The sequence below is a fragment of the Trachinotus anak genome, unplaced genomic scaffold (genome assembly GCF_046630095.1).
Source record: "Trachinotus anak isolate AG129_WGS33_773 ecotype Australia unplaced genomic scaffold, CSIRO_AGI_Tana_v1 ptg000021l, whole genome shotgun sequence".
Classification (NCBI taxonomy): Eukaryota; Metazoa; Chordata; class Actinopteri; order Carangiformes; family Carangidae; genus Trachinotus; species Trachinotus anak.
In genome coordinates, this window is record NW_027273872.1 from 28,111,394 (window position 1) to 28,134,771 (window position 23,378).

General features: G+C 40.7%; 1 protein-coding gene and 1 pseudogene across 1 annotated transcript; one reads left to right on the top strand and one right to left on the bottom strand.

Moving 5' to 3' along the window:
• The first annotated feature begins 923 nt into the window (after positions 1 to 923).
• On the top strand, positions 924 to 11,512 carry LOC139606175 (uncharacterized). Its single transcript, XM_071458207.1, has 3 exons — positions 924 to 1,096; positions 6,659 to 6,776; positions 6,999 to 11,512. The coding sequence occupies exons 1-3, from the start codon at positions 941 to 943 to the stop codon at positions 10,628 to 10,630; spliced, it is 3,906 nt and encodes a 1,301-aa protein (XP_071314308.1). The 5' UTR covers positions 924 to 940; the 3' UTR covers positions 10,631 to 11,512.
• A 9,935-nt stretch (positions 11,513 to 21,447) lies between these two features.
• Positions 21,448 to 22,974, bottom strand: LOC139606144 (uncharacterized; annotated as a pseudogene).
• Between the last annotated feature and the right edge of the window lie 404 nt (positions 22,975 to 23,378).

Below are 23,378 nucleotides of genomic sequence, written 5' to 3' on the forward strand. Positions count from 1 at the left end.
TATGGACTGATAGATGTATGAATGGACCTCCTTCCAGGTGGATCCTAATATTATTCTGTCTCAATTTGTTTTCCAACATTCCAGTTTTTCAATGTCTGTGTCAAGCTACTTCCCTTGGCTAGACTGGAATGGAGCAATCCCACACAACATAATAACACCATTACCTACACAGCTGTTCCTGGTCTCTCTCTCTCTCTCTCTCTCTCTCTCTCTTCTCCTCTCTCCTCCCCCTCCCCCTCTTTCTATCTTCTCCTAAACCCAACCGGTCGAGGCAGACGGCCGCCCACCCTGAGCCCGGTTCTGTTGGAGGTTTCTTCCTGTTAAAAGGGAGTTTTTCCTCCCCCCTGTCGCCAAGCGCTTGCTCTTTGTGGGAACTGTTGGGTTTTTCTCTGTAACAAAGTAAGGTCTTGACCTTACCCTGTAAAGTGCCTTGAGATAATGTATATTATGATTTGGCGCTATACAAATAAAATTGAATTGAATTGAATTGAATTGAACAGTGAATGTGGACTGGTCAGAGACAGGCTGTTACAGCACACACAGCAAGTTTTACTTTCACGTCAAGCGGTCCCAGTAAAACAGGCTGTAAAAATGTAGATAAGCGTTGTGTCAATTATGGGGTGAGCCAGCCCAACAGGAGACTGGTGATAATGGTTAATGTTTAAGAGAACAGAGGGACTCAAAGGTAGAGGAATGAAACTCTGTGTGTGTGTGTGTGTGTGTGTGTGTGTGTGTGTGTGTGTGTGTGTGTGTGTGTGTGTGTGTGTGTGTGTGTGTGTGTGTGGTCATGTGATTTCCGAGAAATGAAGTGATTTTAAACCATCAAAGAAAGGAAAAGGAAAGTAAAAATGAAAGAGAACAGGTTTGTGTGTGTGTGTGTGTGTGTGTGTGTGTGTGTGTGTGTGTGTGTGTGTGTGGTTTAAACCATCAATGGAGGAAAATGAAAGTGAGAGGGAAAGAGAACAGATTCATCAGGTTCAGACCCATAAGCTATAAAAGGACTGAGGACAGTTCAGTAGAGACCAGGGGAGTCCAGGAGAGACCAGGGGAGTTCAGGAGAGAACACAGTTCTGCTCACTGCTCCACCAGATTTCAGGTAAGAAAACAGTTTCACTTTGTTTTTACTTGACAGTTTTTAGATTAGATGTAAAACTCATAAATGTAAAATTAAATATCACAGAAGAAACGCCAGAGGCCTGCAGTTTAATATTTAATATTTTGTTAATATTACTACATTATTATTATTAGACCACATCCTGGTGTCAGCCTGACACTACACTGCTGTTTATCTGTGTAACTTCTGCTTCAGTCTCATTGTTAGAGGCAGAATTCAGCTCTCACACTTTTAACTTTTTATCATAAATGTATTTCTTAACATTTTCTTCTCCAGTTGCCATTGTCTTATTACTCTTTATTCATTTATTGTATTGTATTTCAATTTATAATTGTTTTCAGTAAAGTAAAAAGAGAAAAAAATAAAAATACATTTATTTTTCTTCTTACACTGCTTTTTGCTCTCAGTAAGTAAAAACCTAAACAGGATTAAACATATAAAATTAGGTTTTATCATTTTTTTCCTAATGAATTTATAGTTAGAATGATAAAGTGTGGACAGGTTTAACTAACACGCTTTTTCATAACTTTATTTATTTCTAACTGATGTTTAATAGAACAAATGGACTCAAAGGTAGATGAATGAAACCCTGTGTGTGTGTGTGTGTGTGTGTGTGTGTGTGTGTGTGTGTGTGTGTGTGTGCGTGTGTGTGTGTGCGCGTGCGCGCACATGTGTGTGTGTGTGTGTGTGTGTGTGAGTGTATGTGCACTAAGGTAGGCACCTGGTTTTGATGGTTAAGGTTTGGGTAATGGGTGTGTGTGCGTGTACATGTGTGCGTGTGTGTGTGTTTTCACTCTAAGGACTCTACTATTAAGGCAGACAGCCTGTTCAGGGCACTGGGGTGTTTCCCGGAGGCCTGAGGGGCGTTTTGTGCTGTGCACAGTCAACTTGACCAGTGATAATGTAACAGGCAGGAAGGTGTTGCCACCTGTCCCATATGATATAGGATGCAATGTCCTGTACCCCATGCTGTGAATATTGTAATGTCAGTAAAACCAAACAATTTATAGCATACAAGTGGATAGGAGTTTATCAGTGAGAGGAATACTGACAAGCTCTGTGTGCTGTGAGAAAATACATGTATGGTTTTCTTCTACAGATAATAGCAGCCCTGCTGGCTCACCTGGTAGAGCATATGCTGTAAAGGCTTTGTCCAAGCTGCTGCAGCTTGGGTTCAAGTCTGATTTGTGGCCCTTCACTTCATGTCACCGGCTTTTTCTCTCTGCTTGGCTTTCCTCTGTAATATTAATTGTAAATCAGTATTAGGCTACATTTTTTATTACCCTTCTTTAGTGATCTCAGAAAGTAAAGCCATTATTGTGCCTCTTTATCAATGCTGTGGTCTTGGCATTCCAGGAAACATCCTCCAACATGTCCATTTCCTTAGTTCCTGAAGTCAGTGATGACATCTCCCTTTTACCGGCATTGAGAGTTAAGCTATTAACTGAGCACCACTTTGCCAGGTGCCGAACCTCCTCTCCGTAGGCAGACTCATCATTGTCTGATACCACTATTACAACCCCGTTCCCAAAAAAGTTGGACATCATCTAAAAAAACAGATGATGTGCAAATCATGTAAAACCAAATTTAATTGAAAATAAAACAAAGACACCTTATCAAATGTTGAAACTCCAACAACTGATCTCAGTTTCAAAATGTTTATAGTGTCGTTAAAAGAAGAGGTGATGCAACACAGTGGTAAACGTGTCCCTGTCCCCACTTTTTTGAATCGTGTTTATGGCATCAAATTCAAATTCAGTACATATTTATATATTTTTATTTTTCATAAAACAAAATTTCATCCATCCATCCATCCATTTTCTTTTACTTATCCAGTGTCAGGTCACAGTGGCAACAGGCTAAGCAGGGAATTCCAGGCATCCCTCTCCCCAGCAACACTTTCCAGCTCCTCCTGTGGGATCCCAAGGCATTCCAGGCCAGATGGGATATAATCCCTCCAGTGAGTTCTGGGTGTACCCTTGGGCCTCCTCCCAGTTGGAGAGGCACAGAAAACCTCCTGATGGGTCCTTCTTATACTGGTCAGGCATAGTCAGAGTCTCAGAAGACAGTATCAAGAAAGTCTTGAAGTGCTACGAAAACACACATCCTAATGCATACACTGTATATTTCATACAAATACCATATACCCCTGCAGACATCCTATAACCTTGAGTCTCCACCTCAGCAACAGGTTATGTGATCTCTTCATCTTCAGATGATTCTGTAGGGGGTGGCTTTGTGGTGTGGTGTGGGAACAGCCACCTCCTCTTGAATGTGAGCAAGACAACAGAGATGTTGGACTTTTGGAGGACCAGCACTATGTTGCATGCAATTTCCATTCTGGGAGAAGAGGTGGGGGAGGGCTACAAATACCTGGCCTTTCATCTTGACAACAGATTGGACTGGAAGTGTAACACAGAGGCTTCTGCAGGAAGGGAGAGAGCATCTATCGATCTATCTATGTATCTATCGATCTATCTCCACCTACAGTTTTTGTGCTACAGAAACCATTCAGGTATCGAAACGTTCAGCTCATTTCTGCTGTCACTTTTCTTATTTATACTATTTATAATTTTTAAAATATTAAGGTTTTTATGCAATTCTTTTTTGCCACTCAATGAATGGAGATGATGTTCAAATCCCTCAAAAACTTCAGCCTCTTTGAACTTCAACAGCATACTTTCAGCTACAGAATTAATTCAAACTTTAAACTGCCTAAAATTTTTTAACCAGAACGCAGAAAAGTTTGTCTTTTTTCAACCAATGTGTCTACCAAAGCACAGACTTCCAGAATTCAAACTGTGAGCCTCTGAGTGACGAGAGTACCATGTAACTGCCCCATAAAGTGCAAAACAAATTCTGAAACAGGATTTTCAGACAAAAACTGAAATACCCCTTTTTATAACACATTCCTACTTCCACATTTTTGACTCTAGAAACACCAAAACAACATAAACATGTTCAGGAAGATCTCATGCAACAGACAGTGTAAAGATTTTTCTGATATGAGGTACCATTTTTGAATAAGTAAGAGGAGCTTGAGAGGTTCAACGAGCCAAATACTCACTTGTCTCTGTGTGAGCTCTGGCTTCCAGCTTCACACAGGTGCAGGATATTGATCGTTAACAGGCCAAGACACACACACACACACACACACACATATATATATATATATATATATATATATAAACACATATGCACACACAGACAGGCATACAGACAGAGAGACATGCCGACAGAGAGACATGCAGACAGAGACACAGACAGCTCTGTGTCTTCCAGCTACACACAGGTTCAGGATCTGATCTCTGTGATGTTTACAAACACAGCCAGAATCTGTCTCTCTCTCTCTCATACACACTCATACTAATGTAAAGACTGTATTTCTCAGGTATTGTCCTTGTATTTCCAAGTTTGGTAATAAATTATTTTTATTACTTCTGTTTCAACAACATGTTTCAGTTCTCAGACTGTTCACAGGTCAGACTGTAATGTATATTCAACATTTCACAACTTAAACCTATTTGTTTTCACTACAACTGTTAGGAATTTCAAACATTTGCCCCTTTCAGAATTTTGCTTCAACAATTCAGCCGTTTTTCAACCATTTCATACTGTTCTGCATTCAGGTTACAAGTTTTGCTTGTAATCTTCTGCTACTGAAAGCATTGCTTCAGCTTCTTCAGCAATGCTTAACCCTAACCCCAGAATCCTGAGATATGGTTGCACAGATGTTTTATATAGATCCATATATGATTAAAACTGGACTGGACATGCTGCAATCATAACATTGTAATGTTTTTTTTTTTTTTAAACTCCAGATATGCTCCAGATTCTTGTAGTTTTGGCGCAGTGTTATGCATATACATTGTAGATGCTGTGTTTTTCTCATCGTGTTTTTTTGTGTACGTTATTTGTGTTTTTGTGATGTATTCTATGTGAATTGCTATTGCAACACTGCAGTTTCTCTTTAGGGATCAATGACATCTAAAACAACACAGGACTATAATGAGAGGGTTTTGTTTTTGTCTTGGTTACACCAAATAAACATAATTCATTTATAATAAAGAAAATGAGAATTATTATTTTATTTTTTTACTTTTTTTATTAGTTAAGTTCCAGTAATTAACCCTTTGACACCTGAGCCTCAAAATGGCCGCCCAGAGTCCTTTGCTTATTTTGACCATAAAAAGGTCAGAAAATGTCCTGTGAGTAAGTGCTTTTGTCCATGTCTCCAGAATACTTGGAACTTTCAATATCTGGCAGTTATTTTCAATTTACTGCATGGTCTAACACTGCAATAAGAGTTTAAAACTGTACATGAATAACAGGTCTTCTGAAATTTGAAAAGTATAGAACTATTTACAATATAATTTGTGAACTTACAATAAACCTGTAGTGCATAACAGACCATGAAAGAAATCAAACTATATACAGGGGTTGTTTCCCCACACAGGGCAATTGCTCCTCTCTGGCTGCGGACTCAAACACCTTGGTGGTGCTGCCAGTAGCAGTTCCTCTCTGGCTGCAGACACAGGCGCACATCACATTCCTGACACTTCCAGGGAGTGCTCCTTTTACGGAGCTTGCAGCGCCGTCGCCCCATGCTGGCTCTGTCAGACTTTGTGTGGCCCATTTTGAGAGGGGGTTGGACACCTGGGGTGCGTTTGGGGTTGAACCTCGGTGGTTGAGGGACTCCATCATCAGGCTCTGCCTCAGTCTTCCACCTTTGATGACGCGGTGAGCGGCTACGGTCTCTAACACCATCACCTGAGCCTCCAGCATCCTCACGGCTTCTCCCTCTACAGCCCTGAATATGACCTCTGATAGATAGATAGATAGATAGATAGATAGATAGATAGATAGATAGATAGAACTTTATTCATCCCTGAAGGGAGATTCAATTATCTAATAGCTCATCGAAACATAAAAATGTGGTGGACACGTGCATGTAATAACACACACAGAATAATTTGTTACACAAACAAGACTCGGTAACGTAACGTTGCACGATTCTAAAAAAGTCACCACGCAATACAAGCGTCGATTTACACATACAATAACGTAAGGAAAGTAAAAACTAGATAGAGAAAAGTTAGAGAGAGCTTCATTCATTCAGAAATTCAACTTGGAAATTCAGCTCGTCTAACGTTACCTTTCTTCATCGGAGGTTGCTCCTTCGGTTGCTCCTTCGGTTGCTCCTTCGTCCTCAAACCCATCTGTGACCGTCCACGGAGGTTTTGTTGCACGGGAAGGCCGTTTTGCTGACATTTTCGATCAGCAATGTGCTGTATTTCTCCACTCTGCTGTTTCTGTATTCGGGGCACTTTCCCAGTTTCATGGTAGGAGTGGGAGTGAAATTACCATAATGACATCTATATGCCTATAAAGCGCAAGGTCTTAGCTTTCAGAAACCGTTGGAATTTTTCCGATCACTCAAACCATTACAGTGTTATGGTAATCCAAAGTGCGCCTGCGCAAATGTGTCGCCGACAACACATTCGGTTTTAAATGGTTAAGTAGATTGTGTGTTTTGTTTTCCAGCTGAAATTTATCAACACCATGGCCTCATCTGGTAATGATACCATAGAGACTGCAGCCCTGGGGAGACCATTCCAGCTTGGCATGCTGTATGACTGCCGGGAGGATGTTCTTATTCCGGGTAGGACCTCATGGAATATCAGTTAATCTTAACATGAAAAATAAATAAATAAATAAACCAATACACCGTTAAAAAAAGTATTGTGATACATACTTTAGAATCTGCAACACATATCATTTGGATAACAGGATGCTTAATACTCAGCTGCTTAACGTTACTCATTTAAGTTGAAACTGTCCTACTTGACATCTTTGTTTATTTTGCATCATCATTTGTCAACAGGTGTAACCTTATGGGAGCAAGACCAGATACAAAAGAATAAAAGTGTCCGACAACAGAGTAGTACTGAAGTTAATGTCACCACATCTGATTCGGTTGAGGATAAGTCAAATTTATTAAAGATCTCTGGTTCTCTTAGATTGAGTCTCTTGGGAGGACTGGTGAATGTGGAAGGATCAGCAAAGTATTTCCAAGACACAAAGAAATCTCACAAACAAGCCCGGGTGACTCTTCAGTACAAAACAACAACAAAATTTGAAACATTAACAATGTCTGACCTGGCTAATGGACAGGTTTCTCATCCTAATGTGTTTGAAGATGACACTGCCACTCATGTTGTCACAGCCATCTTGTATGGTACTGGTGCTTACCTTGTGTTTGACAGAGAGTCATCATCAAAGGATGATAAGACACAAATGGAGAGGGAGGTGAAGCTCACCTTTAATAAGCTGAAATTCCTCACAGACAATGCTCAGGCATCACTCAGCATGGGTGAAGAAGAGAAAGCAGCAGTTGAAAAGTTTAGCTGCACATTTCATGGAGACTCCAAGTTAGGTTCCAACCCAATGTCCTTCAGTGATGCTGTGAGTGTTTACAGAAACCTTCCTAACATGCTGGGAGAGAATGGAGAACATGCTGTCCCACTCAGAGTGTGGCTGTACCCTCTGGAGAAGTTGGATTCAAGAGCCTCAAGACTCCAAAGAGACATCAGCAATGCTCTCATTACACGTTCATCAGAAACAGTCGAGAGTTTAAACCAGATGGAGATTAGCTGCACTGACATACTGAAAGACCCTGCCACAACATCATTTCCTGCCATGGAAAATCAGGTTCAGGATTTGATGCGGATGTGCCATCAGTATAAGGTTGACTTCATACAGAAGCTCGGGTCAGTGCTCCCTTCAATCCGAGGGGGTGGCAAAGAGGAGAGCGCCCTTGAAGACATCCTTAATGCACACGACAAGTCACCATTCAATAGCAAAGACCTGGGTCAGTGGCTAAAAACCAAGCAGAAGGAATCAGACATACTGAAATCTTTCATTAAGCAACTGGAGAAACTAGATGCAAAAATGGACGACAATTTGGATGATCTCTTGTGTGCTTTTGATGTCAAAAATGTTGTGTGCCTTTCATTTCCCTCTGTAGACCATTATGATAGTTTCCTGGTCAAACTGTCAAATCATTTCAAACAAGCAGGAGAAGCAGACACTCCTGCAGAATCCCCTCATCCACAGGCCATAAACATAAACTGGCTCTCCAGTGATACTAGACAGACAATGAGGAAACAACTAAAATTATTTGAAGAACTGAAGAAGTTGAGCAACAGTGATGACACCAAATTCATAGCTGCATCAAAAGGAAGTCATCCTGAGCCATGTATTTTGATATATGAAGATGGGTCTGATGAGCCAGTCTGCTTTGTTCCTCCATCAAAACCTGTCACCCCAACAACTACTCCTCTTTCACGTGACAGCTTAAAGGTTAAAATATCTCAACCAGACTCTGACATAGAGTACAGAGTAGAATACAGAAGGAAACAGAAACAGGACACTGGATGGGCATCTCACCAACTGGAGAAGAACCAAGAGACAGTAACTCTGTCAGGACTCAAGCCAGACACTGAGTATGAGATCAGAGCCACAGCTGTTGGCAAACTCAGCTATGCTGTCAGTAGCGATGTCTGCAGCGCTGTAATCCTCACAACAGTTGGTCCACCTACTCAGGTAAAAGACAGTGAAGTGAAAACAAACTCTGTCACTCTAACATGGAGCGTCCCAACTGTCCAAAATTATGAATCTGTCAAAGGGTACATCATTGAGTTCAAGGAGGAGAACAGCAATCAATGGCATAGCAAAGAGACCGGGACAGAGGTGTACACATTCACTCTGAAGAACCTTAAACAGAAGACAGTCTACTCCATCAGGATGCGTACAGATGTTGGTGTTGGAGTGAGTCTGTCAGGTGAAGAACTCAAGATTAAAACTAAAAAAGAACAATTGGATAAAAAAGAGTTGACTTTGCTCTCAGATGATCCACAAGTCTACCTACTTAATCTGAAATCAGCAGGAGATGGTCAGCTCAACAAAAAGGTTTTTGGAAAGGCCCCAACCAATAACCCATCAAACAAAACCATCATGGTTGTTGGTGCCACTGGATCTGGCAAGACCACCCTCATCAATGGCATGATCAACTACGTTCTTGGTGTTGACTGGGAGGACAACTGTAGATTTAAACTAATAGATGAAGAAACTAATAAAACGCAAGCCTGTAGTCAGACCTCAGAGGTGACGGCCTATCAGATTTACCACACAGATGGTTTCCAAGTTCCATACTCTCTTACAATCATCGACACTCCAGGGTTTGGTGACACCAGAGGAATCAAACAAGACAAACAAATTACCGACAAAATCAGAGATTTTTTCTCCATCAAGGGTGGAATTGATAGCATTGATGCAGTGTGCTTTGTAGTACAGTCTGCTTTAGCTCGTCTGACACACACACAGAAATACATCTTTGATGCCATCCTCTCCATTTTTGGGAAGAACATTGCCAGCAACATCATTGCTCTGGTCACTTTTGCTGATGGCAAATCACCCCCAGTCCTGGAGGCAATCAAAGCTGCCGAGATCCCATGTGCTACAAACCCAGATGGGTCTATTCTCTATTTCAAATTCAACAACTCTGTACTATTTGCCAAAAATACAGGAGCCACAAGTGATGAGAACAACTTTGATCACATGTTCTGGAAGATGGGGAAAACCAGCATGAAAACATTCTTTACTCATCTGACCGGCATGCAATCCCAGAGTCTGACTCTGACAAAGGAGGTTCTCGAAGAGCGTAAACAGCTTGAGGCGACTGTTGTAGGGGTGCAGCCGATGATACGAAAAGGTTTGTCAAAATTGGAGGAAATAAACACCACAAAAGCTGCACTCCAAAACCATGTGACCCACATGAAGGAGAATGAGGACTTTGAATATGAAGTAGTGGAGGAAAAATCTGAGAGGATCAATATTGACGCAGGAACTTTCATCACCAACTGCCATGGGTGCAACTATACCTGCCATTATCCTTGTTACATATCAAAGGATGAGAATAAGAGAGGATGTGCTGCAATGAGAAATGGAAACTGCACAGTGTGTCCAGGAAAATGTGTATGGAGTGTCCATTTCAACATGACATACCGATGGGACGTAAAACGTGTGACAGAGAAGAGGACATATCAGGAACTAAAGAAGAAATATGAGGCTGCACTGGGAGAAAAGATGAGTTCAGAAAAAATGATTAAACAGCTGGAGGTAGAATATGAGCAGGTGCAAGGTACAGTTGTAGAAATGATGGGAACATTAACTAAATGCCTGCAACGTCTAAGAGAGATTGCCCTTCGTCCAGATCCTTTGGCTACTCCAGATTACATTGATCTCCTGATACAGTCAGAGGAACAGGAGGCCAAACTTGGATTTTTGCAGCGTATTGAAGAGTTACGCAGTGTCAGACAACGGGCAGTTATCTTGACAAAGGTGGCAGAGGGAGTAGGTCTAACTGGACAAGAACAATCAAAACTGGAGAAGATGAAGTCTACTGTCAAGGGGATATTCAGCAATGTGTGTAATTGGTTTCAAACTACCTTCTGATACCAGAGCATGTGAATCAATCAACAGGACAAACATCATTGTGTCTGCAGTAGAAAAGCAGTAATTTTAGTTTCTCTGTGTACGACAATGTTAGTTATGCTTGCTAATAAGATAAGTCCCAAAGTGCTTTAAACAGTTTGAGCACATGACCATTTTATTTTCATTTGGATTTATGTGTAAATGTGAAGATAAATATTGAAACATTCCTGATAAACTTGTGATGAAGGTTTTCCAGCTTCATTATTACATTTTAGATATAAGGGTCCAACATAAAATCTTTACATTGATTAAGTGATACATTTGTTTTACATTTTTTATTGTAAAAGATCATTTTTTTACTCCCCTGTCTTTAAATTGTCATAAAAATTCTCAGTTGGAAGAATGTATCACTCCCAAAAAAGAGTGGGGAAGCTGTCTGTACAAGAGGAGACTTGGTGTTATTGGTCTAAAGGACCATCAATTACTTCCTTCATTTAACCAAACTACTATTCAAATCAAGGTTCTATGTAATCATTATATGGTTGTAATTATGTTGATGATAAATTACAATCCTGTAATTAACAGTTTTTGTGGTTATGGTTCTTCTTGCAGTTTTGGTCTAATTTAACTTTAAACTTTTCCAGTCTATTAAATGTATTATTGTATCATATATCCCTGTCATGGTACAGTTGCCATAATATAACTCTTAGTTCCAATAATCCAATAATCTTATGAAAATTACATTAGTTAAAATTAGGTTTTTAAACTTGTTTGTAAATGAACATCAAATCTCTTGAACCTCTGTGTAATTTCTGATGTCACTGCAGATGAGTGTTGACTTATCACTTTGTGACTAAATGTACTCATATGATATATGCTAAATAAAAATGACTAGCTACAGGATGTGACAGCTCAGGTCTGGTTTCTGGTCTTTTAGTGGTTGAATAATAACATACAGTTTAAATCAGTAGGACTTACACTCTGCCAAATACCCCAGAATCCAGAGATGTAGTTGCCCAGATATTCAAACCCATACCCATATTTGATGAAATCTGGACTGGATAATCAGGGCATTGTAAGATGTTATTTCAAAAAATCTCCAGATGTGCTCCAGATTCTCTCAAGAACCTTGGGGTTTTGACATAGTGGCTTGGCAAAGATAGTAACTTCTGTCAGTGATGCAGCCAAACTTTCAGTTTCAACTTATTACTGAACACATCACACAGGTGTGACTCTATACAGTGCATCTGGAAAGTATTCACAGCACTTCACTTTTTCCACATTTTGTTATGTTACAGCCTTATTCCAAAATGGATTAAATTCATTTTTTCACCTCAAAATTCTACACACAATCAGAATCAGAATCGGAATCAGAATCAGAATCAGTTTTATTGCCAAGTATGTTTTCACATACAAGGAATTTTTTCTGGTGATTGGTGCAATTGATCAGCAACAGTGGGGCTCTCTAGCCTTGTTGATGAGGCTAATAGCAGATGGGAAGAAGCTATTTTTGTGGCGAGAGGTTTTGGTCCTGAAGGACCGCAGCCTCCTGCCAGAGGGGAGTGTCTCAAAGAGTTTGTGTCCAGGGTGGGAGGAGTCAGCTACAATCTTCCCTGCACGCCTCAGAGTCCTTGAGGCGTACAGGTCCTGGAGGGACGGAAGATTGCAGCCAATCACCTTCTCAGCAGAGTGGATGATACGCTGCAGTCTGTTATTGTCCCTCTCCATGGCAGCAGCGTACCAGATGGTGATGGAGGAGGTGAGGATGGACTCAATGATGGAGGTGTAGAAGTTCACCATCATAGTCCTTGGCAGGTTGAACTTCTTCAACTGCCTCAGGAAATACATCCTCTGCTGAGCTTTCTTGATGAGGGAGCTGATGTTCAGCTCCCACTTAATGTCCTGTGTGATGGTGGTTCCCAAGAAGCGGAAATGCTCCACGGTAGCCACGGGGGAGTCACACAGGGTGATGGGGGTGGGTGGGGCTGGGCTCTTCCTGAAGTCCACTATCATTTCCACTGTCTTCAGAGCGTTTAGCTCTAGGTTGTTCTGCCTGCACCAGGTCACCAGACGCTCAGTCTCCCACCTGTAGGCAGACTCATCGCCATCAGAGATGAGTCCAATGAGAGTGGTGTCGTCTGCAAACTTCAGGAGCTTGACAGACTGATGGCTGGAGGTGCAGGTGTTGGTGTACAGGGAGAAGAGCAGAGGAGAAAGAACGCAGCCTTGCGGGGATCCAGTGCTGATGGTCTGGGAGTCAGACACGTGCTTTCCTAGCTTCACGTGCTGCCTCCTGTCAGACAGGAAGTCGGTGATCCACCTGCAGGTGGAGTCAGGCACGCTCAGCTGGGAGAGCTTGTCCTGCAGCAGAGCCGGGATGATGGTGTTGAAGGCAGAGCTGAAGTCCACAAACAGGATCCTGGCATAGGTCCCTGAGGAGTCCAGGTGCATACCCCATAATGACAAAGTGAAAAAAGTTAACTTGAATTATTTCCAAATATATTAAAAATAAAAAACAAAAAAAATCACATGTACATAAGTATTCACAGCCTTGAGGTAAAAAAGGAATTTAATCCATATGAATCTCTTCAAGGCTCTCTACCCAGGTCCCATTGGGGATCCACATACCCAGTTCAGTTTCCCATGCAGTTCAGACTGCTGTCATAGAAGAGGGAACAACAGATTGTAAAGATTCTAAAAATGTGACACCTTTCTGTCAGGACATACATTTTAGAGGGCACTTATCTATTTGCAGAAACCTGAAAACATTTGTCCTAGGGAGTGCATGTGTTTCTTTCAACTGAGGAAACAAAGCAAAGGTTCCACTGAGGTAAAGGTCACTAACTGTGTGAATACCCACATTTCTCCATTGTAAGAATCCATTATCAAGCTGGGAAGGTGGGAACAAAGGGTTCCCCATTATGGGGAGAAGAAAGAGAACAAAATGATCTCGAAATGCATCTGAATTTGTTTTCAGACTCTGATCCTTTTATCTATAATGATGCTTCCACTATAAACAGATTTATCTAAGTCACAGGAGATAAGATATCTGTACTGTCTTAGTAGACTCACCACACTGATCCACTAACTCCCACCGTATAGGGTATTTTAACTGGTGAAACAGTGTCACACTCAAACTCGCAGACGCCCGATCACTGTCTTCCAGGTGTTTATTCGTTGCATTAGCATTCAACTACACACATGCCAACTGGTGCACACACAGTAATCGTGCTCTCCATCGGCTAGGTAATCAACTGCAACGAAACAAGTAGAAACAAACACAATATTAATGACACAAACCTACCATCTCCTGAATAATCTGCATACATTAACATACTTATATTTAACATATTGTACAGCTCGTAACTCACCAGCTCAGCTTCACCTAGTCAAAATAGCATCAGTACAAAAGAAGATCCGACCAGTCACAGCTACACCCGCCCAAAAACTAACAGGGGGCTACCACCAGAGGTCGCTATACATTTACAAAATGTGGGATAACTACACAATATCTGCACGCAGAGTATACAGGCATTGCTCTCGGTCCAGCTGCAGCCAATGAGCTCAGCTCAGCTGAGTTGTCTGAGCACACAGTTACATTCATATTAGAAGCCCAATAATAGAGACAGACATTGGGGAAAGAAAGCCCACAAACTCATTTTGATTTGCAGAGGTGAGTTTTGTGTTTTTTTTTATTCTATGACTTTTATAATCCCAGATAAAGGAGAGGATGACAGAATCTAAAAGTTTAAAAATGGATTTGGGCAGAAACATGGGGAAGCACTGAAAGAGGCACGGCAGTTGGGAAGGCATATCATTTTAACTCTGTTAGCTCTGCCAATTAGTGAGAGAGGGAGTGATCTCCAAAATTGTATCTTATTCTGCAATTTGGCTACAAGAGGGAGATAGTTAGCTTTGAAAAGAGAGGGAAATTCTTTGGCGAGCTGAAACCAGAGTGCGAACAACCATCAGGGTGGTCAACTTTTTCTCTGGGGGGGTGGGGTTACATTTCAATTTTTGATATAATACAATATAAACTCTATCTATCTAATCATTAGGTTTCAGTGATATCATTCTTATATCATGATTTTTGTAAAGGCATACAATCCTTAAAACCTGTTACTGAATCAAAAGAAAGTTTCCTGCCACGACATGAGAGGAGCATCAGGGAAATAGATGACAATAACAGATATTTCTCACTTTGCTCTGATGGTCTGAAGAACTCTCTGCTGTCTGTCTGTCTGTCTGTCTATCTATGCGCTGTCAGTGTCTTGTTGCACAGCGACCTTAAAATGATTTTACTGAGTGTCAGATGGTGCTATTCGCGCCATTAGAGACTCTATAAGCTACTAATACACAATTAGATTAGATTAAAATAATACAAGTGTGATATGATGATATGATATTGAAGGAGACAGAGCTCAACCCCAGTGGGCTCCAGCCCAAATTAACCTCTGTGAGCCACTGATGGAGTGAGGCAGGGAGACAAGATGTTCAACTAACATCAAGGTTAAGAAATGGTACGGTCCACTTTAGGGGGGTCTGAAATCGGATTCTAATTGGATTCTTCTGGACTGGACTTTCCCTGGGAGTTCCAAACACAGACTCAGACATAGGCCAATAAACAGCAATAAAATCAATGGAGCATCTCTTCAAAGAGATTAACCCACAGGCTGTCTGAATAAAAATATTTTCAGCTGCTCCATGAAGATGCCACAGGAGTCAAGAGATTGTAATGATAAGAGGAGAGAATTCCATACAGAAGATGCCACAGTTTGGAAACTATAAAGTAAGACAAAAACAAAACGAATGACTTGTATGTTTTCATTTCTTTTTGTTCTAAAGTCTAAAGTTGTGGTGAGTAGGCTTTAAATGAAGAAAGGCTTCAAATAACTCTTTGCAACATGCTCAACCAGTCTTTGTGTGATCAGGAGAGGAAATAAGTCATGTCTGTGATCTGATCATTACACCTGTGTTTTGACAGCTTCAAGACTTTGGGTGCTAAATTTCCCATATGAAATATCAGGCTACTGTTAGAGCGTCACTATGTAAGAACCGTGCTCAAATTTTTATCAACTACATTATTTTACACCGTCAATCTGCATAACATGTAAACAGTTGCAAGACTTAAAAATACTGTTTAACAGCTTGTTATTAGAAAAACTCAGTCGCTGATAGACTAAACCTAGTATATGGGAACCCATACAGAAACTCTTTCCAATAACCACTGTTGTTGTCTGCTGTTCCGTATGATGTTTTAAGATGACTCATACACATATTAGAATCTCAAACAAAATGATCGCATCACACAGAAGTTAGATGACTAACACCCATAGTGACACCCCTACCACTCAAGTGCCAGGGTAGTGTGCACAAACCAAGCACATAAATATGCAAAAAACATGTGTGGCTCCTATATTACGTACAATACATAATGTATAGAAAACATTGGACATATAGGAGTGTTTATTTAATACTCACAGTAGTCATCAACTGAAGCAGACATTCATGAACCTATCCTGACAGCTGGTATATGTATGTGATTGACTGCGATCCACCATGTCTTAATAAAAGTTACTGTAATTTGAAAGGTGTCTACAAACTGTCAGGTGTCAGTGTGTACTGAGCGACCGGTGCCAACAGGAAGAGGAGCTCATGCATAGAGTGGTGCATTTGGTGCCATTCATCTGGTTGTGGAGAAGGGAAACAACATCTTAAACGGGTTGTGATGATGATGCCACAACTTTCAGTTCAGCTTCCTCGAAAGAAAGGACAGACCACCTGTTTAGAAGTTTATTCTCTGTCATTAGTATTCACAGGTTCAGTTTCTCTCTTTCTTTGAGCAAACCAGGAGCAAAATGTGACAGATGTGTGCTGCTGTTACCAGTGGGTTTTAGCCATACAAACTCTTTAGTGTGTACTGCAGAATTGACAGGTACAGTAGATTCCCTAGCTGTTAGGTTAAGTAATCAATATTCCATGTCATTGTATGGTTTTCATTTGATATTGACTTAATTGGTTAAGATTAGTGTTAACCCAAACCAAAATGTCAGTGTACTATTGCTCATGTAAATTAGTTTTATTCATAGTGACAGTGATTGTAATTGATGTGTTAAATAAATAAATCTACCATGATCAAACGGTAGATCACTTTTCATTGCATTTTTTTTAACTTACATTTTACAGGGCTGTCTGGTTTACAAATACAAATTCTGGCAAAACCTCCATCAGTGTGTTTTTGTATACCTATAATACTGTGCATGTTGCAGTCGTTAAAATTCATAGTAGGTATGTGCTATACAAACATCAGCAAACTTAAAGCAAGAACTAAACAAATATAATTTACAGTAGAAAAGTTAGACATGAGAAACCGCAATATAAACATAATACTTCAATTCAATTCGATTCAATTTTATTTGTATAGCGCCAAATCATAATATACATTATCTCAAGGCACTTTACAGGGTGAGGTCAAGATCTTACTTTGTTACAGAGAAAAACCCAACAGTTCCCACAAAGAGCAAGCACTTGGCGACAGGGGGGAAGAAAAACTCCCTTTTAACAGGAAGAAACCTCCAACAGAACCGGGCTCAGGGTGGGGGGGGGTCTGCCTCGACTGGTTGGGTTTAGGAGAAGATAAAAAGAGGGGGAGGGGGAGGAGAGGGGAGAGAAGAGAGAGAGAGAGAGACCAGGAACAGCTGTGTAGGTAATGGTGTTATCAATAATAATGACAGATAACAGTGGTTAATAGTAAAGATGAGTAGTGGTGGATCTGGATCCTGCTGCTCCAGAGGCAGAGAGACCTGCAGAATGAGGACAGAGAGAGGGAGAGAGAGAGGAGAAGCACAAACTACGGGAGAGAAAAAAAATACAAAGTTAATGGCATGAAGTCATTGAGAGAGAGAGAGAGGGAGAGAGACAGAAATAGAGAGAGAGCGCCCAGTGAATCATAGGAATCCCCCAGCAGTCTAGCTCTATAGCAGCATAACTAAGGGATGGGCCAGGACATACCCGAGCCAGCCCTAACTATAAGCTTTACTAAACAAGACGGTTTTAAGCCTGATCTTAAAGGTAGAGAGGGTGTCTGCCTCCCGAACCCACACTGGGAGCTGGTTCCACAGGAGAGGAGCCTGATAGCTGAATATTGCAGCAATATTGCGCAGGTGGAAGAAGGCTGTCCTAGAGACTTGCTTTATATGTGAAGTAAAGGACAAGTCCTGGTCAAAAATGACACCAAGGTTTCTGACTGTAGCACTGGAGGCCAAGGTGATGTCATCCAGAGTCAGTATATTATCACATAGTGTATCTCTGAGGTGTTTTGGGCCAATTACAATAACTTCAGTTTTGTCTGAATTTAAGAGTAAGAAATTACTGGTCATCCAGGTTTTTATGTCCTTAAGACACACCTGAAGCTTGGCTATCTGGTTAGTCTCACCTGGCTTCATGGATAAGTACAGCTGGGTGTCATCTGCGTAACAATGGAAATTTATCTGGTGCCTCCTAATAATGTTTCCCAGAGGGAGCATATATAGACTGAAGAGCATTGGTCCTAGCACAGAACCTTGTGGAACTCCATGACTGACTTTAGTGTTGATAGAAGAGTCATTATTAAAATGAACAAACTGGAGTCTATCTGACAGATATGACTTAAACCAGCTTAGTGTGGTTCCTTTAATGCCGACCATATGTTCTAGTCTCTGTAATAAAATCTTATGATCGATGGTGTCAAATGCAGCACTAAGATCTAGTAGGACAAGTACAGAGACAAGTCCTTCAGAGCTTACAGAGCTTGGTTCAGCAGTTTGTACGTTCTATGAGTAAAGTCCAAAGCCTGGGTAAAGGAATAAAAGCTGCCTTTCCAATTAAAGTGAGCGTAGTGCAACAATCTTCAGGTTGACTGTAATGTGTAGTTGAAAGAGACTTCTGACTGTCCATAAGCAGTGGAGGTATGGTGCAAAAAGTCCAGGAGCCATTAGTCATCATCAGTCTTCATCTGTGATAGTTTACATGAAGCAGACTCACAGTTGCAGGAAGAAGCTGTTCTGAAGTTCATGTTCTGCACAACATATTTAAAACACAACATCAGAATATATTTTACACACAGTTTAACATTAGCTTGCACATGCTAACTTCAGCTACAATTACATTGCAAGTTACTCCCCTTATATGTGATATTTGCCAAATGTGGACATGTAAGCTGTGAGAACTTTGCTGTAATTTCTACAAAAAATGACCAGAACATCACATTTAACTTTGAACACATTCTATTTTCACTGTACATAAATTGTAATTCCTGAAACAACAAAGAAATCATTCACATATATAATATTCAACCTTTATAATTATGTTTTAACAATTAATTATTGTATCAATAAACTGAGGATACAGCACATGCAGTTTGCTACTAAGATTATTTTAACACTTGGATATAAAGTTGAACATGAAATATGAAAGATAACTGCGTTAGCTGCTCCTTTAGTGCAGCCAGAGCCTGGTGCAGTCAGGATGCCAGTGTAGGTGTGTGCTAAGTGTCCTTGGGTTTTCAGTCAGATCCACCCCTCGTTCCATCACCAGATCCACCTTCTTGTCCAAATACGATCACTTCAGCTCCAAAATCCAAGATGTCAACGGCCAAAATGAACAACCAGAGGCTTCAGTACACAAACCAATGGCTGACATACCAGTGGGTTGCCACTTGGTTTTACCATAGTTGTACATTACCTGTTTAAACAGCAGCCTCCACTAATGTTGGTCCACAGGGGAGTTAGAGATGTTAACAAATACATTAATAAATACTTAGCTCTGATTACAGCTGCATTATAGGCTGTTAGAAACCAGTTATTACATATTTATATACTGATCATACAGATAAACCAGTTATTATATTATTATACTCATTGTGTTAAACAGATGGGATAAATCTTTTACCAACATTTAAGTATCAGTTATAACGTCTGCAGGTATTTCCTCACTGATCATAATGTGTCTGTTACTTTGCAGAATGAATAACTTGAGAAAAAAACTGAAACACTTAGATGCTTGAATAAAAACACATCTAATGGTTGAATGAAGCTGTGATTTCTTTTATTTAAGCCTCCAGAGAAAATTGCATCAAATAAAATTCAATGTTGAACAACAGAATATATCACAGTCAGTAAAACCAATAGAGCTTTTACAGTGATTGAAATGTTTAACATTTAAGCAGAGATATTTAATGTGTTTCTTCATGCAAACTCAAGGCGGTAAACACAACCAGGAAAGTGTATTGATTTTATCACAGGTCTGTAAATCATTTAGTTTAATTTAGTTAACCCTCTAACATGTTTTTATCTGCCATAACAGCTCCTCTGATTGGTTGATAAATGATGATATTAATTTATTCCTGGTTTCCACCTGTAGAGAAAGTGAAGCATCAGTAAAAAATTAAGTTCCGCTGATCTCCTCTCAGTTTTGTGTGACAAATAAAATTAAAACATGAAGCTTAGTGGATTACATAATGATGGCAAACATAATCACTTTATTTTCTTTAATTTTCTTCTGCAAATCAGTCAGTGACAGTTGTGTAAAAGAATTAACTATTTAAATTGAATGTTTCTACAGTTTAATAATGAAGTTGTTGAATCTGAGCAAGAACAAAAACACTGCTGAAGCACTGATCCACAAAAACACAATTTTAGTGGCTGAACTAACACTATACTGCAGTGTAGTGATACTAATAAATTAGCTACAGTTACTTCACTTATATAAACACATGTAACCAAATCATAATTAATAGCACATAACCCTCTCAACTAATCAATATGTCCTGTGAGCGCCAACAGCCAACAGATTTCTACACTAACCTGTAAACTTTCAGAGGTCACAGACAGAGGACATGGGCTAATGTCCAGATTCAGTTTAATAAATCTGTATTTTCCTTAATGTTGAGGATTAGGGTTGGACTAAAAGACCTGCTGTCAGACACCAGCTGTGAAAAAGGTCATCAAACTGAGGAAGAAGTTGTTTCAGGTTTCTTTGGTTTCAGTCCTTGTATAAACAGAGTGAGAGTCTGTGTTCTCAGCAGGAAGTCTAACAGGTTCTCAGTGGGTGTCACAGAGTCAGTTTGTGGTTTTCATGAAGAGGATTGAAAATGGAGGTGTGGACATTGTCGGTGGGGTGGCCTCAGGATTGTATCTCTGTGGTTCTGTTGTTCATTGGACTGGGACAGTTTACAGCTGAGTGTGAAGCAGCAGGATGCAAATTAGCACCTCCCAGTCTGAGGGCCTGTTACTCAACTGGAAACTAGTGGACTGTTCCCTTCATATTGGGAGGGAGTCCCTGCCCCAAGTGAAGGAGTTCAGGGATCTCAGGGTGTGACAGAGGTGAGATCAACAGGTGGACAAGTGCAGAGTCAGCAGTAATGTGGAGTCTGTATCAGACAGAAGTGGTTCACAGGGAGCTGATCCTGAAGGTGAACCTCTGGATTCACCAATGGATCTCTGTTCCAGTCCTCACATGTGGTCCTGGTCTCTGGGTATTGACTGAAAGGTAGAGATAGTGGATCCAAGCAACTAAAGCGAGTTTCCTTGGCAGGTGGTCTGGACTCCTGAGACTGTACAGAGGTGTTCAACATCTTCTTAAATGAAAACACCACTGACCAGTGCATTGGTCAGAATGACATCATCTTGTTTCTTAGGGTTTACCAAAAATAAGTCCCAGCTGAGTGTAGGTTTCCTCATCCACTTCATTTGCCATCTTTTCCAGTTTCTGGACTTTTTTTGTGTCTCCTTTCGCCTTCATCTTCTCAATCAGGACACCTGGGTAGGCTTGATTGGAAGCTGTCTTAAAAGTCAGAGCATTCTGTTCCAGTTCAACAACATGCTGGTTGGCTTCTTCCACCCACTGCATCATCTCTACTTCCAGCTTTTCCTTCTCCTCCTGAAGGACTTTCAACAGGCTCGACAAATCCTTCACGTTTGATTCAAACGTCTTTTTAACTGTCCTCATCTTGGTGACAAACCTCTTGTTATCTTTAACATGATTTGATGTCGAAGACCCCCTGCGACAGTCAGTGCAGCAGTCATTACTCATGACTTTACATAATGAGGCATTCCAGGCGACTGTGCATCCTGGGTGGTGGCAGTTCTGTTTACAAACCTTACAGCGGGTAACTCCATCAAACTTAAACCAAGACCATCCACCACCATAATTTTCAAGCTCTGTGTATTCCTCTGGAACATTGTTTGTATTTGTTTTTCTCTAGTTCATTTTATCATTTTATTTTATTTATTTGATCTTTACCTGCTTCATTTCAGCTGCCTTGATTCTTTCTTGCAGGTTGTGGATGGAGGCTGTAAGTTGAATGCTGGAATTCAAAACTTCTACAGTTGTTTTCAGGGTTATAGGTCTGGTTTGTTCCAGGAACTATGAAAACTTGTGCATTCCCCTCATTGTTTGTCGCCATGCATTTTCTAAAGGTACCTCTGTGTCCTCATTTCTTGCTTTTCTCTGGCAGTTGTTGAACAGGAAGTGAACCGGCTGCTTCTTCTCATTTTGGCACATTTAATCTTTGCAGCTGAAATGGCCTGTAGAGCATTTTCGGGCGGCATCCCATCTGAGTGTGTGATGAGGCTACAATGTTCTTTTCCAGGCCATTTCCAAAGAGAGACAACACTGAATCAAAGATGTACTTCAGTTGGTCATTCAGTTGGTTCTCACTCACCTTCAGCACCAGACCCACTGCATTAATTTCATGAACTCCATCCTCTGAAGAAAACAAGTCTAATAATCTTTGTCTTACTGCAGCATCACACTGGGGCCCTCTCGTGTCTCCGTACCCAGGAGTATCAATGATGGTGAAAGAGAAGTTCAGAGTTTGACCTTCAAAGCCAAAGATCTTTGTAGCCCAGATGTAAAATGAACACAATAAGACAAGAGACAGAAGAGAGTGTATTTATCTTCTTGTTTTATTTGTCCATATCACCAAAGTTTGGAAACTCCCGCTGCATTTGGGTGCGCCGCTCCTGGTCCCACGTGGGGGAGGCCCTTCTGCCCAGCCAATCAGGCGTGGCGTGGGTCACGTTCAGCTCGTGAGGTGAAGTGCCAGCGCGCTCATCTCAGCTACCTGCTTCGCAGACAGAGAAAAGAGGAGAGAAACCCCAGTAAAACTGTGGAAAGAGGAAAAAGAAAGCCAGCGCACTTACCCACTCGAAGTCCGGAGCCGAGTGACCACACAAAGGAGACGAGTCACGTCGGTAAGACGAGTTGTTTATCTGGAGAAAAAAAGTGTGTTAGCACTTACCGTCGTCGTCCATGCTAATGCTAGCTGTGTGCCTAACAGGCTAACTACCTACCTTCCATCCGGAGAGCCGCTGCAGCTCCGACATCGGCGTGCTCGGCTTTGAAATACAGAGCAACGGTGAGAAACATTCCTTTAGCTGCTCTGATGCTATTTCTCTGTGGTTTCTCAGTGTGCTGAAAGAGAGCAGTGGTGATATTAAAGGTTATGAGAGTGAACTGAAGTAAATAATGGTGCAATATTTTGAACATGTGCATATTGTGTTTATTATTTTATGCCGATGTATGAAGGTAAAAGGGAGGTTTGTTTTATTTTCCTAAAGCCAATTTAAAAGGGAATGAAAGTAATTTGGTAGATCATATGATGAAAGTAAAATAATATTTTGTTTTATAATATGCAGGAATTTATTTCATTTCACTGTGAGTTTAAAGTTGCATAGAGGGTAATTTTTGGTATATATATATATATTTTTGGTATAGTGTTGGAGTAATT